The 17,649-nt window shown below is 43.3% G+C and overlaps 1 protein-coding gene across 1 annotated transcript in view; it reads right to left on the reverse strand.

Annotated features, from left to right (window-relative positions):
- Positions 1 to 601: 601 nt before the first annotated feature.
- The window catches only part of axl (AXL receptor tyrosine kinase), a 35,493-nt gene continuing 18,445 nt past the window's right edge, over positions 602 to 17,649 (reverse strand). Inside the window, exons 8-20 of the mRNA XM_030067699.1 lie at positions 14,755 to 14,894; positions 12,449 to 12,593; positions 12,106 to 12,123; positions 10,681 to 10,810; positions 10,300 to 10,391; positions 7,877 to 7,972; positions 7,381 to 7,458; positions 6,633 to 6,725; positions 5,575 to 5,696; positions 4,849 to 4,958; positions 4,567 to 4,726; positions 2,955 to 3,091; positions 602 to 2,088 (exon numbers count right to left, since the gene is read on the reverse strand). Coding sequence (XP_029923559.1) covers positions 1,623 to 2,088; positions 2,955 to 3,091; positions 4,567 to 4,726; positions 4,849 to 4,958; positions 5,575 to 5,696; positions 6,633 to 6,725; positions 7,381 to 7,458; positions 7,877 to 7,972; positions 10,300 to 10,391; positions 10,681 to 10,810; positions 12,106 to 12,123; positions 12,449 to 12,593; positions 14,755 to 14,894 — 1,787 coding nt within the window. The 3' untranslated portion in view covers positions 602 to 1,622. The remainder of the gene's footprint in view (positions 2,089 to 2,954; positions 3,092 to 4,566; positions 4,727 to 4,848; positions 4,959 to 5,574; positions 5,697 to 6,632; positions 6,726 to 7,380; positions 7,459 to 7,876; positions 7,973 to 10,299; positions 10,392 to 10,680; positions 10,811 to 12,105; positions 12,124 to 12,448; positions 12,594 to 14,754; positions 14,895 to 17,649) is intronic.

Raw genomic sequence — 17,649 nt, forward strand, 5'->3', positions numbered from 1 at the left:
GCACAACAGTGTCTACAGGCTGACTAAGAATGCACATAAAAATAATAAAAAAAAAACAAAATGAGAAAGCGTAGAAGAAGATATACAAAATATAAACAAAACGTTCATCAATACAAAAATGCATGTCATGTCATTAGTGCAAAGGGTGTCGAAAAAATACAAAAAAAAAAAAAAACAGCATTAATAAAATCATACAAAATGTATAGTAACACTGTGCTTTAGCAAAAACCAACGGTGAGGAGTGTAATCCACAGTTTGTCTTAGGTAACTCCATCATACCATTACTGTAAGTCTCTCTGTACCGCTTCACATCACCCAACCATCTGTACCCTCCTAATGCAACAAGACGTGACTGGTACCTCTGTCCCTGTTGAGCGAAGTCTCCTGAGTAATGACAAAGACGGGAAGGTGGAAAAGCTTACATGACAGAGCACCTGGACCGGGCTGAATCAGGCCTCTCCCCTGTACACAGATCCCACCTGTCAGTGAGGAAGAAGTTGCCTTGTGTGCACTATAAATGGCTCACGGCGCTGGACGTACAAGAGGAAAACCCCTGAAGAGGATGCTACAGGTTTTTCATGGGCTTGTTAGAGGCACACAGTACAGGCTTCGATCAATATATTGGGCTGATATTAGCTTATTAAATATCAGACATTGGCCAGTCGTGTAGTCCGCTGCTGATATGATGGAGGTTCCACCCAGACAACAGCTACAAAAAACTGTAAAACCTGAAGTGGGATTTAATCTCATTGGTTTTTCATTTTAAGGCCGACACTGTTTCTTGTACCGCTGAACGGGTGCCGTGACGCCCTCGACGGTCTGAGTGCTGTTTCAGAGGGAAACACCGAACACTTGGCATGAGATATTAGCTAATTTTGGTATCGGCCTTCAAAAGCAGCACTGTTTTAAATGGAAGACAACTGCTACTTTTTCCCTTTCTTTCTCTCCCTCAGAGTTCCCATCGGTCCTGCAGTTATTTCTGCTCTAAATTACACAGAAGCAGGGATTCCCATGGGTGAGGTTGTCCCAAATACCGCTCAATCGTCGGTGTGTGTCTTCTGTGTTGGTGCTCATTCACTGGAAAAATTCAAGTTCCTGTGTTGGCTCACCAGTTTGTTCAGTTTCTATGGGCGGTATGGCAGTGTCTGAGCTGGTTTTATGGATACATTTGACTTTTTAGCTTAGTTACATGTAAGACATCACTACATTGCATTCATACACTGATTGGGCAGAGGTGACACCTTATTGCAATATTGACCACAAATTAATTTCTCTGATTGTGCTGCAGTGTCTGTGGGCAACAGCTGATTTGTGCTCTAAATGGTTTTGCTCACTGGGAATCGAATTCCTCCCACTACAGCAATCAACTAATAAAATTTACACTCACTTCATTATGCACGCATTGTAGACGACAGAAGTGAGAGGTCGGTGTTGGAACATAATTCCAATCTCTCACTTCCTTGGAATGCTTTAGGCCGTGTGTGTATTTGTGCAAAACATGTATGTAGGGGCACGTTGAGTTTATTCTAGTCAGAGGTGTAGGCTGGTTCTCTGATTCGTGGTGAAGGGATGGCACACGTCGGCAGTGAACGGTCTTACGTCTTTTGACGAGGGTGAAGACATCACTGCCAGGGTGCTTTCCTGGGGCCGCGCGTGTCCCTGTCCTCCAGCAGCTCTACTGTTGGGGTCGGCGCTGGGGTCTGAGTGGGCGTGGACTGACAAGACAGCTGCAGAGGCAGCGTGGCCGTGGAGGAGGACACGGGCATGTCCAGGCTCTCAAGGGACTCGGAGAGGGCGCGGTTGGTCTCGTGCTGGGGGCAGAGGACGTAGCGGTTGGGGTGGTGGACCTCCACTGTGGTCACCGAGTCCAGAACCTTCAGACAGGGAGGGGACGGTCCCCTGATGGGGTCACGGCCCCCGACAGCCCCGAGCTCTGAGGAAGACTCCTCCATGTTGACGTACAGGATCTCGTCAGGGTCCTGGGGGTCTGGCAGATCCTCAAGTGCCTTTTCCAGCTCGCAGCGCAGTGACTCGAACCCTGGGCGATCCTTCGGGCTCAGCAGCCAGCAGGAGAACATCAGCGCATAGCTGCAGAGGAGAGAACACAGAACCACTTAGTGCACGCTTCACGTGGATTCGGCAATAATTCAAGCACTGAATTTAAGGGGAAAAATCATTACCTTAAAATGCATAATTGTCAAGAGATGATTTACAAGTGAGGCCATGGAATAAGAAAATAATTTGATAGTCAAGTTGACATGGTGCTTGTTATTGACCCATCTCACTGATCATTTACATGTTTATACCACGGTTTTGTGAGATGAGTCTAAAAGGTATTTAATTAAATCAGCCTTCTGATATTTTACTAAAACAGAGGATCTTCCCTGTAAAGCTGCTGTAGTTTTGTCAACAAAGGATGTGAATTGCCTAAGATCTTTACAATAATTTATTTTAATATAGTGTTATCAAAAACTTTGAATGAGTAGGGGTCACTTCCTTTAATTGGTCAATATGTATATTACAGTGGTCAGTATCTATATTTATTGTGTCCACACAGGGTGGAACAGCAGGGTTTTGTCACCAACCTGGACTTTGACAAAACCATGTGGAGTTCAAACCACCTCCACTGGGCTTGAATTTGCATTTTTTGTGCTCCAAACAAACTCCGATGTGCTACACTTGACTGTGCTGTAATTTGGCTGAGCAGTCACATTTTATGTTGCATGTTAAACAGTAAATTTAACGTAATCAGAAGAATCATACAATTACAGAAAACATTCAAATCATCTGCTTGGCATCTTGAAAAACAAACAGGACGGCTGAAAAGCTCCTTGGTTTCTAATGTTAGAGATAGATGGGCTGGTTACTGCCCGGTCATGAGGAAAACGAGATCTAAGACACTCCATCGATTGTGTGTTTAGAGAGGAATGTGCAGTCCAGGCCCAGACACTCACATGCTGTCCAGACAGTCCGGAGGCTGCTTGAGACGGTTGCCCTGTCTCAAATAATCATAGATCTCACTGTTTTCTACACCGGGATACGGCGTCTGGCCTCGTGTGGCGATCTCCCACATGGTGACGCCAAATGACCACTGAGAGAGAGAGAGAGAGAGAGAGAGAGGGAGAGAGAGAGAGAGAGAGAGAGAGAGGAGAGATGGAGGGGAAAATACCAAGAGAACGAGTGAGAAGAGGAAGTAAGTCATAAGGGGAAGGGCTGAGCGGTTTTGGATTCCTTCAGCTCTCACACACCTCGCCACACACTGCTCAAACATAAATCCACACCGAGCAAACACCGGCTACGGAAATAACATCGCTATGTTTGTCCACGCTTTCAGAACATCCTACTTCACGCACAAGCTGCCAAAGAATGTACATTTTTTTAAAAAGGCTAATGCTGTGCAAACATGCATTTATATGTAAATGGGCGCCAGAGCTTGACAAACAGATATTCCCATGTATTACTGGTCTTTCACACGTCCCAGTAATAGTATGTGTTTGACTAATGGCTGCCATACAGTTGGCTCAAAACACAGAGCTGTCTTTGGGTCTTAAGTAGGGACCTATAATGATTTTTTTATACATCAAGCTTGGGGAATAATCATATTGCAAATATTCTGCAGTTATGAAACAGGAACTGGACCTGAAATTCTGTATCAAGGATTCAAGGATTCAAGGAACTTTATTGTCATACCAGCTCACATTTACATGTTAGTGGTACGAAATTAGGACTCAGGTCCCGGTATAAGCCTCAATAAATAAATAAAGCAAGGTAAAAAAAGAAGTGTAAATATAGAACATAAGTATATATAGAATATAGAATTAAGTATAAACAGTATATATAAACAATATATGTGAATATAAACAGTATGTATAACTATAAACAGTATATATAAATAAATATAAACAGCGTATGTAAATATAAATAGTATATATATAATAAATATAAATAAACAGCCTATGTATATAAGTAGTATATGTATAATAAATATAATATATATATATAAACAATAAATATAAAAATATAAAGAAAAATATAAACAGCCTATATAAATATAAACGGTATATATATATATCTCTATCTATATCTATATATCTCTATATCTATATATATCTATATATATAGAGAGACATATATATATATATATATATATATATATATATCTTTATATCTATATATCTCTATCTCTCTCTCTCTCTCTCTCTCTCTCTCTCTCTCTCTATATATATATCTATATATCTATATATCTATATATCTCTCTCTCTATATATATATACATACATATATATATATACATATATACATACACACACACACACACACACACACATATATATATATATAAACAGTGTATATGAATATAAAATGGACCAAGCCACAGAACCTGACGCCCGGTAATGCGATTCAGGAGCTGCAGACTTGGTACACAGTCAGTGCTGAAATTAGCTTAGTGCTAAACACGCGTGTTAGTGATATTGCACTTATTGTGGAATATCTGCCTCTGCACAACTATGCACACTTACACTTATACACACACACACACACACACATCAGGTGAGGTAAACTAACCACATCACTCTTAGTGGTGTAGACACGGTCAGCCAAGCTTTCGATGGCAATCCATTTGACAGGCATCTTGGAGATACGCCCCTGCCTGTAGTAGTCTCCGTTGTAGATCTTTTTGGAGAGGCCAAAGTCCGCCACACACACGTTCATGTTCTCATTCAGCCTGTAGGCACAGACGGATCAAAGAGTTAAAGGCGTCATCTGACACAGAACGCGCAGGGTGAAAGTCAGTGGAGCAACAGCAGATACAGGAACTGAGAGAGCAGAAGAGGAGATTGAACTCACATGCAGTTGCGAGCAGCAAGGTCTCTGTGGATGAAGTTCTTGCTGCTGAGGTACTCCATTCCCCGGGCAATATCAGTCATGAACTTCACCAGCATTTGAGATGGAAGGTACTACAGGACAACACGGAGGAAAACAGCGTTTGTTCACAGACCAACAACAGTTGATGTTTGTTTTCTGTACAGCAGAGGGCGCTACAGCCCATCTTTCTGAGGATGTGCAGCCCATCTGAAACATGTGTGCAGCAATGCATGCTCCCTGCTCCAGATATTAGAGCCTGCTCCACTGGGAGGGATAGGATTCAACACCACTGTGGTTTTTGAACATTTGCCTGAATCATGCATATTTCAACATTCAAAAAGAACCTTGTTTTGATTAGCTTTGTATTTCTCAACCCGGCTCTTTGGGGACTTATTGCGTATAGCAGTTCCCGCTTCCAAATAACCACTTCATCCATTAGTAACCACAACTGCAGATAGAAAAGGCAGATGCATATCCTGTGTTTTCATTATCTCAAGCGTATGTGCGGCCAAGAAGATGTGGGTGGGGTTTGTGTTGTGATGAGCCGTTTACATCCCTGCTGACGTTGGGTCATTATTTGGCTGACTGACACTGGTGTGAACCCATGAAACCATTAAACCCTTACGCTGCACGTGACTGTGTGTGCGTGTTTGCCTTAATGTGTTTTCCTGACTCTGCTGTGCTCTCACTGTGGGTCATCAGACTCACCACAGGACAGTCTCCCAGTCTCGAGTAGAGCAGGTAGCTGTGCAGGTCTCCATGCTTCATGTAGGGCAGGATTACGACGGGGGAGGGGTAACCTTCACTCTCCACTGTCTGCAGACACACACCTGAAAACAAGGACACGACTTTCTGTGACAGCTGCACCACCGACACCAGGCTTAGTGTTCTCTGCATGGATTGCATACATGTACACTGAGAGTTGACATGATTTCACCCATGACTCCAAACCTAACCTCTATCTTGAATCTGCAAATTGAATGGAGATGCTACTAGAGAACCAACCCTTACCAAAAAGTAGTATACTCAAGTATACTTATAAGTATACTTTTTATGAACTAAGTATACTTTCTGTGAACTAATACTTAGGTAAGTATACTTTTCAGATACCTCTCCACTCAGCTATTTGATTCAAGTAAGGCTATGCCAACTCAGTCTGCCCTGAGACTGGGAGGTTGGGGGTTCAATCCCCAGCCAGGTCATACCAAAGACTCTAAAAATGCTGCCCGTTGCCTCCCTGCTTGGCACTCAGTATTTGGCGTTGGAATTGGGGGGTTAGATCATGAAATAATTCCCGAGCACGGCACTGCTGCTGCTCACCCCTCCCTCAGGGGATGGGTCAAACGCAGAGAACTAATTTTGCATCCTTATGCAATATGAAAACAGTTTAATTCAAGTATAAGTAAAGTATATTTCAAGTACATTGAGTATACAAATGGTTTACTTTAAGTAAAAGAGTAGTACAACTCAAGTACAGGAAATAGTGTAATTTAAGTATACTTATATATAAGTAAAGTAACCTTGAAGTTTACTCAAGTATACTCAAAAATGGGCCAAATCAGGGTACTTTTAGTATAAGTATACTAACTAGTACATATGTAAGTACACTACTAGTACATAAATACAAGTATACTTGGTAAGGAACGTATACTTAATAAAGTATACTCAAACTCCACTTAAGTATACTTGGAAAGGTAAACTAGAAGTTTACTTCTTTTTGGTAAGGGAAGTGGTATTAACCCTGACTGTGTTTTCCTGATTGTTACCTAGCAGCCTCATGACGTTGGGGTGGTCAAACTCCTTCATGCAGGCAGCCTCACGGAGGAAGTCTTCCATCTCAGATCGCGTGCAGATGGCAACTGGAGAGGAGATGGTAGGTACAAAGACGAGACAGTGTGATAGCTGTTGGGCTCGGTGTGTATTAAAAACGGCACTGACGCTGCCGGGTTGAAGGGTTGAAACTTTTATTTTTTGAGAACATTCTTTTTGCTCCTCGGATGATTTTCCAGAACAATGACATTTGAAAAAAAAAAAAAAAAAAAAAGTGTTGCGCACTAGAAATTAGCCCTCAAGTATTAACACCAAGGCTTGTTTTAACTGACTTTGCCACAGCTGGGAACTGGCAGAGGGCCTTACAGAGAGAGGCCGGTGCCGTTTCCCAAGTCTCTGTCCCCAAACAATCCATTTTCCCCAGTTATTGAGTTTTTTACAGCATCAGTTGTTGTGTTGGGTTTTATTCTGGCTGGCGCCTTGGTGTGTCAGGGGTCGGCGCTTGGCTGTTTTCTGATCAGAAAAATGTTCCAATTCTCTCGATTAAAATGAAAGGGCATATTGTGTCCCGTCATTTTTAATTTCACAGGCGTTTTATTCTCTTCTAACTCTAACGGCCACCCGTAATAAACATAATTGTATTCCTGGCACTGAGGGGCGCTCTGGATACAAACGTCAACAACATGGCCTGTGATGACGGACTGGTTGCAGTCTTTGCTGGGTGTTTTTTTGTGGACAACTTACTCTTCATGGTCTTCACAGCGACTTTGAGCACAGACTCCTCCTGAGTCAGCAGCCCTTCCATCACGGAGCCAAACTCCCCTGAAGAAAAAAACCAAAAAGCACCTTCAAACAAAAACCCAGATTTAGGTGTTTCCTTCTCGGGCTTGGACCGTGAGCCAGTTTTCTGCACTGCTGTAGATGGTCTGTTGGATTAACTGCTGTGTTTTTTAATGAGCATTGAGGAGTATGTAGTTCGGTGTTGGAGGAAGGTCACAGGGTACAAGGTTATCAAATGGTGCCTTGTTTAACTCTCACCAGGCCAGGAGGCATCAGGCTGGCGGAAGTGACTTAAGATAAGAGGAAGGCTGACGGCTAGTTGTTGCTACAGAAGATAACTTCTCACCAAGTTTTCACTCGACGTCAAAATGTCGCAGTACTTCTTGTGATTTAACTGATACAACTTCACTGATACAGCGATTCGACTCAAAGCTTTTTGGGGCACAAGGCAAGAACTTACCCTCTCCCAAGGTCTTTCCCAGGGTGAGTTTATGTCTGTCCACCATCACATCCTGCAGCTTCTGCTTGAGCTCGTCGCTGATGCCCAGGCTGTTCACTGAGTGGGAAAAAAAAACAAAAAACATAAGGAATTTTAACAGCAGTGAAAAACTTTAATGAAGAACACAGGACAGCGAGGAAAACAGACTAAGCCAAAACAGCCTCCCACGCCTCTTCAAGAAAACAATACACGAGCTTCACGCTAAAGCCAAGACGACAATTAGTTTTAATAAACAATGTCGTAAACTGAAGTAAAAATAAACTGTGGGAAAAAATGGACTTTAACTGTTCTACCAGTGAAACTCAAACTACATGTAAAACTTTGCAAAATAAAATAAAAGCATTAAAATGCTTTTGGGCTCCATTTGTTTTGTTTAGGTGGTAGGGTTGCAGAAAGGAGATTAATTATGGGCAGGGGATAAAGTGAGGATGTATTGAAAAGCAATGTAAATACATTTTTTTTCAACAATTTCTGATTTATTGGTTGTAAATAAAAACTTAGCAAACAAACAAAAAGGAATAAAAACTAATGAACCCACTCTGAAAACTATAAACGTAAAGTAACTGAAATTGAAATAAAAAGTCATGCAAAAAAATAAAAAACTAATGAAAAATATAAAGCTTTATTAACCCAGAGATTAGCGTCTGAAATGACTCCTCTGTCCTCTGCAGCCTTTATGAAGGTGCGAGGCTCATGAGCACGTCATCAGTTCTGGATGGACCAGTTTCGGGGGAGGTCAGCGGAGGAAATGAGGTCAGAGGTATTAACTGTATGAGATAACCCTGCAGCCCTTCAGCTTCCCCCAGCTGGCTGTCAGCGCTGTGCACGGAGCGGGAACAGCCTGCGCCACAGACGGCCGCGCTGTTTTCACATCTGGAGCCCGGAGATGACAAGGGGGACGACACGCCGGTGGATCCCCTTCCAGCTGTTGCCGCGCTATCAATCTGCCACGCGTCGGACAGCAATGTGCTCAGTCCGCAGGCATGTCCCAGCACATGCTAGCGTGACCGGCTATTATCCAACACAGGCAACGGCTGGAACCCCAGGGCTTGGCTTGTTAGTGGGAATGGGCCTGCAGCATAAATCACGCCCCTTTCCTCCAGTTTGACCCTCTGCTTTATTCCCAGCTCCCTCATTCACTCCAGACCACATTATCGCTATCTTCCCTATCTCCTTCTCTTGGCTCCTCTCATTTTACACACTGAATAAGTTGTTGTGTTTTTTTTCTTCCACTCCAATTTTTTTCTTTCCCTTGAGACTTGTGTGTGTGTGTGTGTGTGTGTGTGGTGTCTGCCTAAACTGTGGCTAAACCAGGGACGATGTCGGGACTTGAATGTGACCTGCCTGTGTGAAATCTGACTCTGCGCTCTGTGTTTACAGGTGTGTGTGTGTCTCTGACTGGATTTTGCTGCTCGGATCTCGACTCCTATTTTACTCCCCAGTGGCGAAATGACCTCCCAACTCCAGTTAGACCAGCGGAGCCACTCCTCATCTTTCACTGTAAGGTTGAAAACTCCTCACTACACAAAGCCTCCTCCAAAGCGTTCTTATTCTGGACTTTTACACCACCCGCTCCACTTTTCTCCTTCACTCTTGTTTTTATTTTCCCCCCCTTGCACTTTCCTCTTCAGTGATTGTGACATTCTCATGCATGATGGATTGCCGTTCCTTATGTTCCCTCCGGTGGCCTGCAATGCTGTTGATCTAGGAACTGAAGCTAATTCTGCAGTTTTTTCTCACTATAAATTACTCGGCACCAGAATGTCACCTAAAATGCCTAAAATCTCAAATGTAAATCTACGTAGAAAGTGTGAAATTTTGCCCTGCTCTGCTGAGAAGGGTCCCACCGTATTTCCTCTATTTACGGCATTCGAAATCTAATTTCACACAGTATGGTTTCCCTAAAGTGATTCACAGTACATTTAGCGCTTGGTATGTGATTATAACATTAGATTATACAGCAGAAGAGGCGCAGTGTTTTGGAACAGGGCGACTGACTGAACGCTGCATGACTCTTTCCACAGGTGTTCTCATTAACCCTTCGCTCTTTGGATCAGCGCCTTTGATCAATCAAAGCACCAGAAACATGATTCCTGTTAAGAGCCGAGCTGTCTGAGGTGTCATTATTATGGCCAAATATTTCCTTTCTCCTCCTTGTTGGATCAAGGGCGAGATAAGAGACTCTATTATGCTACATTTTTGTATCTCTGTCTCTCCCGGGGACAGATGCAAGTCTGGGCGTGCAGCATAACGCTCTCATCTCCTGCTGCTTTAGGGACAGGCGCTCGCAAAGGCAAAAAGACAGTTTCATCTTTCACAGGTACGTGCAAGGGCAGGGAGAGAGAGAGAGAGAGAGAGAGAGAGAGAGAGAGAGAGTCACTCACGTGTAGCTTCTGTCGTCCTGCGGCTGTAGGTGCGGCGAGCGCGATACCTCACCACGGGCCCCCCGCTCTCCATCATGGATTCAAACGCCTCTCTGTGAATGCACACGCCCAAAACACCATCAGGGGTCAAACTCCAGCACACGCAGAAACACAGCTGGGAGCACGGCATCGCTCCCTGATTCCACAAACATGCACCAATGACAGCTGATTTTACAAAACAGATGCATTTTGCTTCATCCAAAAGCTTCAGAATGCATGGAGAGCTGAAGCAAATAGGTCATGGGAAAAAAAAAAAAAAAACAATGAAAAAAGACTTTTCAGTTTGGCAAAGCCGTCGAGTCCCTCGCTCCCGCCCACAAGGAGCGCCAGCGGCCTACGCACCCGTAACGCGTCTCCTTGCGCCGCAGCTTGGCCACGTACACAGCCATGAGCACAGCGATGGACACGGCCCCAGCTATGGCCATCACCACATACCACCAGTGCCAGGAAAAGGCCGGGGGCGAGGACAGACCTTAGGGACCGGGTGGGAAAGACAGGGCGGGAAGGAGAGGGAGAGAGAGAGAGAGAAGGGTTTAGTTATGCGGAGTGTGAGAGGAGAAGTGAAAGCTCAGGACAGATGATGTGGAATGTAATGATACAAAAGTTGCAGTTCCTGTGATGCAGATCAAAGGTTCCTTCTTCCCACATGCTAACCTCTGAAACAGTAAGCTCAGCAAAAATACACGCCGCGTGAGTGCTTAATGAAATCTGCTTCCATAATTGCCCTTACAAGACTGCAATAACACAACCTCCGTTCAGCTACATGTGTACACGCTGTACTCACGGTGTTCGCACATAATGTGTCCTGCTTCAGTGTAAAGCACGTGGTGGAGAACGTTACTTTAGTAAAACAGAAACACCATGATGGAGAAATACTCCAGGAAGGAAAACTACAGAATCATGAGCAGTAAAATGTACTCGAGCATCCATAGTAAACATGATGGTTTCTATTAAATGAATTGATGCATTAACCTGGAAGAAGCATGTTGCATCAGATTTGATGTTCAGCATGTAAAAAATAACAAGTAACCAAAGCCACTGGATAAATGCAGAGCAGTAAAGCTGCACTGTCGTGAATCTATTTAGTGACTTTCCATCTTTGGTGTATACACAAAGTTACTGAGCCCTTTTCCATTGGTCAACAGCTTCATATTTCCATAGCTGAGACACTCTTGACACTTAACACATTTCATTACACCCAGAATATGCTCCTTTACCTCATTCTCAAAATATCTACGGCCCAGTCTTCCTCTAAATTGTTAGTGTCCCATCTCTCACATTAAAATGCACCCCTCCCCGCCCCGAAAGCTACCGCTGAACTCTCTGCAAACTCCTGTCGCTGTTTTCAGCTTTTTTCTTCCCATTCACACCCACCTGCCCCCCTTCCTTCTCTGCCCCTTTTTCTCTTTTCTATCTGCCGCTTTTGTCGTCTGGATTGTCTGCCGGGCTCTGTCAGACTAAGCAAACAGAGATGCTACACTGTTTTCTGCCTGTTATAAATATTTATGAGCACCGCCGCCACCACAGCCTCCTTCCCTTTTCCCGTCTCTCAGTGGTTTTCTCTTCCCTTCTTTTCTATTCCTTCCTTTTTTCTGCGCTTCACGGGGAGGGAACTGTCAGGCCCACAGAGGAAGGCGCTGACGGAGAGGAGAAGAAAGAGAAGTGCTGATCGGAAAAACACCATGAGCTCACTTCCACTGTCGCCGTGTCATTACGGTCACGAAGCAGAGGCTGTTTACAGGTTAGTGTGAACCAGGAATTACTCACCTCTGGATTTCTCCATTCCTGTGAGAGAAAAAAAGCAGAACTTTTGTCAATATGTTGACTTTTTGACTAAAAAACAAAACAAAAAAAAAACATTTCTTGCTCTTTACCATCTCACATCACATCTATTTTTGAGAATTTATATGGACAGAAATCTAACACCTTGATACAAGTCATTATGGCATATAGTTTAAGTTACTAGCCAAATGAAAAAACTTTGCTTACAAAATAGTGACACATTTGAGGGTGGAATCACCATTATTTATGAAATATTAAAAAATGGATTCCAGCAGTTAATTATTACCAGTCTTCTTAAGTTCTTTTTTCCCCTATTTATGTCACTCACCGGGAGTAACGAGGGTCAGGGTCTGTAGGGGCGTCCAGGGCCCCCGCCCCGCCCCTGTGTAGGCACATATCCGAAATGACACGTTGGACAGGGGGGCAGACAGGTTGATTGACAGCTCAGTGTCCAAACCCGTATCCACAAGCGCCTGTGGACAGAGAGGCAGAGGCAGACAGTCAGAGGACCGTCCGGTCTCTAAATAAGTGTCAAAGGTAGAGGCGCACTGAAGGAAGCTCAGCTAAATGTCGGTGAGTGGAGCCAGGAAACAACAGGTTCTGGAGCAGAAACTTGAATAGTAAAGAGGGTCAAAATATTTTTCATAAATTGAAAAAATATTAATGGCAGTGAGTCTATTTCTTTACTTAATAACCACGGCATTCAGAAGTGGCACAGATAGGCCAGACAGCTCCAGGCTATAGATAGAGCAGGCAGACAGATAGATAATATAGATAACTCAGTTTGGCTGGAGAGATTTTTTTAATTAGAGGCGAGAGTGCTAATAATGATCCTGCTCGACACATATTTCTACAATATGTATTTTAGTTGTTATTAGTCATATTATTACTACTCCAGTTATTAGTATTACCCAGTCCCACTACAATCAGGCCTGTAATTATCATTATTACTAATCTTGCTATCATTGTTCTATTACTATTAATATTATCAGAAGTGGTATTATTATGGCTGTTGGTGTTATTATGATTATTACTGTTGTTGCAAACACTATTATTGTTGTTACTGCTATTGTCACCACTAGCATTACTATACAGGCCTATGTCAAACTTGCATTGTTCTACAATGTGCCTCTCTCTCTCTCTCTCTCTCTCTCTCTCTGTCTCTCTCTAAAACTGAATTCAACTGAATCAAATGAATTATAATAATAACCTATTCCTCACCTCTTGCTGATTTCACTGGGCTTCAGTTTAATGCTACATAGTGAGATGTCGCCGACATTTATAGTGTTTATTTTGACCAGAGCTCCCTCTTTAATATTCAGGTTATGGCTCTTGAGATCTCATGCTGTGTTCATTTCACCTGGGAACTCACTGAAAACGAGCTCCGACATGTGAACATGAAATGAATCCAATTCAACACTGCAATTTCAAACTTCTCATATCATTTCAGAGCTCCAGTTTCATCAGTTTCATTTCAGGTGACATCAGGGCGCACAAAAACAACAGCCTTTTGTTGTTCATCTTAAGGACTGGATCAATATAAGCACACTTATTTATGACTTCATGCACTTTGGTATTCCCTCTAGAGGAAAATGCTGTTTTTTTTCCTGTTGGCATCTATTTTTTTTCTCCAGTTTGACACTCTGGATGTAATGTTGTCGTAGGTTGGAAATGTATGAGTTGGAAATTCTGAGCTTGGAGTTTACATGGACCAGTGAGTTCATCGCTGCCCAGCTTTACCTCTGAGAAATATTAGAATCTGGGGCCAGATTCTCCAAAAAGTTCTTACTAATAATCTTAAGACGTTTCGTAAGAGGAAAAAATGAGAAGTTCATAAGAATGAAAGTGCTATTCCCCATTATTTTCTTAAGAACTGCACATTATCTTAAGAACTTCCATTAACTATCCATTATAGTCTCAACTTTGATTTGATGTTATAAAAGTGTTTTCTCAAAAATTGAGATACATACTTTGTATTGGACAGCGACGATATTACTAACCTATTAGTTAATAGAATCTAAATATAATTGACACATGAATGGTGACTGGTGGCAAAACAAAATGTCCTCATATAGACTCAGAAACAATATATGTGCCTCTATGTGTCTAAATACTGGCTTAGATATTAGGCTGAATTACAATTTAGATAACGATTATCACTATGTTAACATATACAATGTCAAATTATTAAGGTATTACTACATTAATCTATGTTATATAATCAAATTTGGCTCTAAATTAATCAAAGATGTTTGAAAAATAGCTTACCTTCACACAGCATGTGGTTAATTAAGACGACCTTTACCTGTCTTAAAGTTACGATACTATTAAAGAAAAATAGTAAGATAATTTCTTTCAAGAATCCCATTTATTCTTAAGAAAAATCTTAAGAATAAAGTTGAGAACATTCTTAAGATCTTTTGTTTGGATTCCTAAGATATTTTGTTTGTGAATTCGAAAATATCTTAAGATTCTTCTTAAACCCAAACTTAAGAAAAAAAAGTGGAACTTAAGAAGAAATTTAATCTTAAGAACCTTTAGAGAATCCGGCCCCTGAAGTATCAATCATGATGTAAGAGCGCCAGCCTTTCAAAGTCCATGTGGTGTTGTGTTGTGTGGCTCCCTCACACTGACCTGCTCCATGTTGGGGGTGCTGTACTCCAGCATGTAGCCCTTCAGCTCCCCGTTCAGCTTTCCCGGAGGCGGCTCCCACGTCAGCAGCACCTCGGTCCCGTTTAGCACCACGCTCGTGTTGACGGGGGGGCTATCTGGCACTGAAAAACAACAACAACAACAACGACAACAAATTTCAGGCATTTCACATTTCACACAGCTACTTGTCTTCCCCATGTTTTATTTGTCTTTTTATTAGCCTGAGGTTAGGGCAGGCATGTGCAGCTCGGGATGCGGTGGTGTGTCAGAGGATTCTGGGGTAGGGAGTGAGGAGCCGGCAATGGTGCGATAGTAGGCGTGGGGCCAGGGGCCGGCGGGCTGGGGGCTAGCCAGGCGTGTGTTGTTTTGACTGCCTGGAGCCTCTAGGGTGTGGATGACTCCATCAGCTGGAGGGAGGAGATGTCAGAGAAATGCGGCGAATTCGGCTTTCTTATGGCAAAAAGGCGAGTGAAGGGCATTTCGGCTGAGCTCAGAGGGCGCGGCGCTCAACACAGATGGACACACGCTGAGGCCTCCTGCTCTCGTCCTCTGTCTTCTCCCTTCACGCTCTCCCTTTCTCTCTGTCCTTCCCTATTTCAGCTTCGCTCTCTGCTGCTCGCCTTTTTCTCTCTCACCCTTTGGACCAGAGAGCGAGGGGAGAAATGAGCCTGCTGGCAGCAGAAAAGCCCAGTGGAGAGAAAAACTATCTGAATAACATTCTAGAAATAGTGTGAGGAATGTGTGCATGTGTGTGCGTGTGTGTGTGTGTATAAGTAGAGTGTGTGTGTATGTATGTGCACATGTTAGTCCTCTGGGTTGTACAGGCGTCCCAGAACCTTTTCACAAGGAGGTGACAGCGCTTATTTCTTTTGTTGCCGTTTGAGTTGAGGCTCTCTTTGTCTTTGCCTCTTGCTCGCTCTCTACAAGCTCACAAAGCACACACACACACACACACACACACACACACACACACACACACACACACACACACACACAGAGCAAGTCAGTGTGAGTTTGAGAAACACGGCCCAGCCTATGGATGATGTTATCAGGAAGTGTTTGGCGGCTGATTGTTTCCACATGTGGTCTCCGCTCCGCTGTGGACTGCCAGCAGCAACAAAAACAACCCCCATGTCTGTCCGTTCCACCGGCGCGTCTCCACCTCCGGCCCGTCATCCCTCTCTCTCCTCTCTCTCTCTCTCTCTGTCTCTCTCTCTCCCGTCTCCGCCATTTCTACCTCATCGCCGTCTCTTTCGGCTTCCCCCACTCCCTCTCCTGGGCTCCAGTCCCCTCTTTATCTCTCTCTGTCCTTCGTTCAGCATGATTACATCTCCCTCCTTCCAAGTTTTCTTCTCTTCCACTGCCTTCCCTGTGGTAATCTCTCTCTCTCTCTCTCTCTCTTCAAACTAGGACCAGAGCCATGACTTCAGCTGAACAAAGATGTTAATTTATAACGTTAAACTTTAGAGCGTTTAAAGCCCTTACTTAGTCAGTTGCAAGATTTGGGAAGTTTCTTTTCTTTTTTTTTTTTGTGCAAGAGGAAAACTGAAAAAGAGATGTGAGCCGATGCCCTTTTTTTCTGAAATGGAGAAACAAGACCTGCTAAGCAAACAAACGTCAGCCTCGGTGGCTCGGTGTTGTTCCTTTGTGTTCCACATTAAAGCGGCGCGGGCTTCGGGCGTGCGGCTCTGAAACAAACTGTTTTCAGCCACAACTTGTTCACAACAACCCGAGGCGAACGTGCCTCAGCGGTAAACCTCCGTTTCACGTCCTGTTATTGATGAGGCGGCGTCACGTCAGAGCGGCGTGCTGCGCTCCTCTGCCTCGTGTGTCACCCTCAGTTTGTTTGTGTGTGCGAGGGTCAGCATGGAGACGGAAAAGGGGTCATCTCTAAGCCAAATCCTGACTCACAACCCTGGGATCTGGATTCGCCATCGTCTGTTCTCCATAAATAAAACCTCACTCAGGAAATCTTTCTCAGATCAGGCGGGGCACGAATGTCAGTGTCATCAAAAGTGCCTTGACTTGACTTTAAAGAGCATTCCCAGTGGAACACGGTCTGTTCTCTGTGGCGTCCTGTAACACTAAACCGGATCATACATGTTAAAGCATCGTGGTTCCTTTTTTCGAAGTCAGTGGTATTAAATCGAATTAAAGTGATGCCAATGTGTGTGAGTCGCGCCACGTCACCGTGACTCATTTCCAATTCCCTAGAATTTACACTGGTGAGTGTGGACGTCCTGTGATTGTGCAGGAACGGAGGGCTAATTATGGACAGATGTGATGCAGCCACTGAGGGAGCTTTACTTTATTCTAGTATACCGGCAATTGTAATTAACCCTTTATAGTGACCATTTTTGGTAATTTCAGAAATTTTACATATCAGGCCCATCCCCTGTCTCAGTTAGTTCAATAATCATTTGGTCTTCACCCAGCCAATCAGCAAAGATCGCTCTACATCCCAGGTCACATGATTGTGGCATTTGACCAATCTCACTGGCTTTGATTTTCTATTACAAAATGAAAATTTTCGAAAAATTTTATAGAAGTAATAAAGTCCTGTCATGTTCTCTAATTACAGTCTAGGGTTGTTTTTTTTTTTTTTTTTTTTAATTTCAATGTATTTCAATGAGTGCCCTATAAAGGGTTAATAATCTTACCTCGCTGGCGGATTATTTTCATTTGCTTCAAGAAAAACAAGACTTTAAGAGTCAGTATGAATCGAAAAGATGTTAATTTTATGTCGCATTTACAATACTACATGGCAAATCTATCCCTTTAGGGTTGTTTTTTTGAATTTCAATGTATTTCAATGAGTGGCCTATAAAGGGTTAACATATATGAAGTCTTGTCAGTACACAGTAATAGTATCCTGTG

The sequence above is a fragment of the Myripristis murdjan genome, chromosome 13 (genome assembly GCF_902150065.1).
Source record: "Myripristis murdjan chromosome 13, fMyrMur1.1, whole genome shotgun sequence".
NCBI classification, from domain to species: domain Eukaryota; kingdom Metazoa; phylum Chordata; class Actinopteri; order Holocentriformes; family Holocentridae; genus Myripristis; species Myripristis murdjan.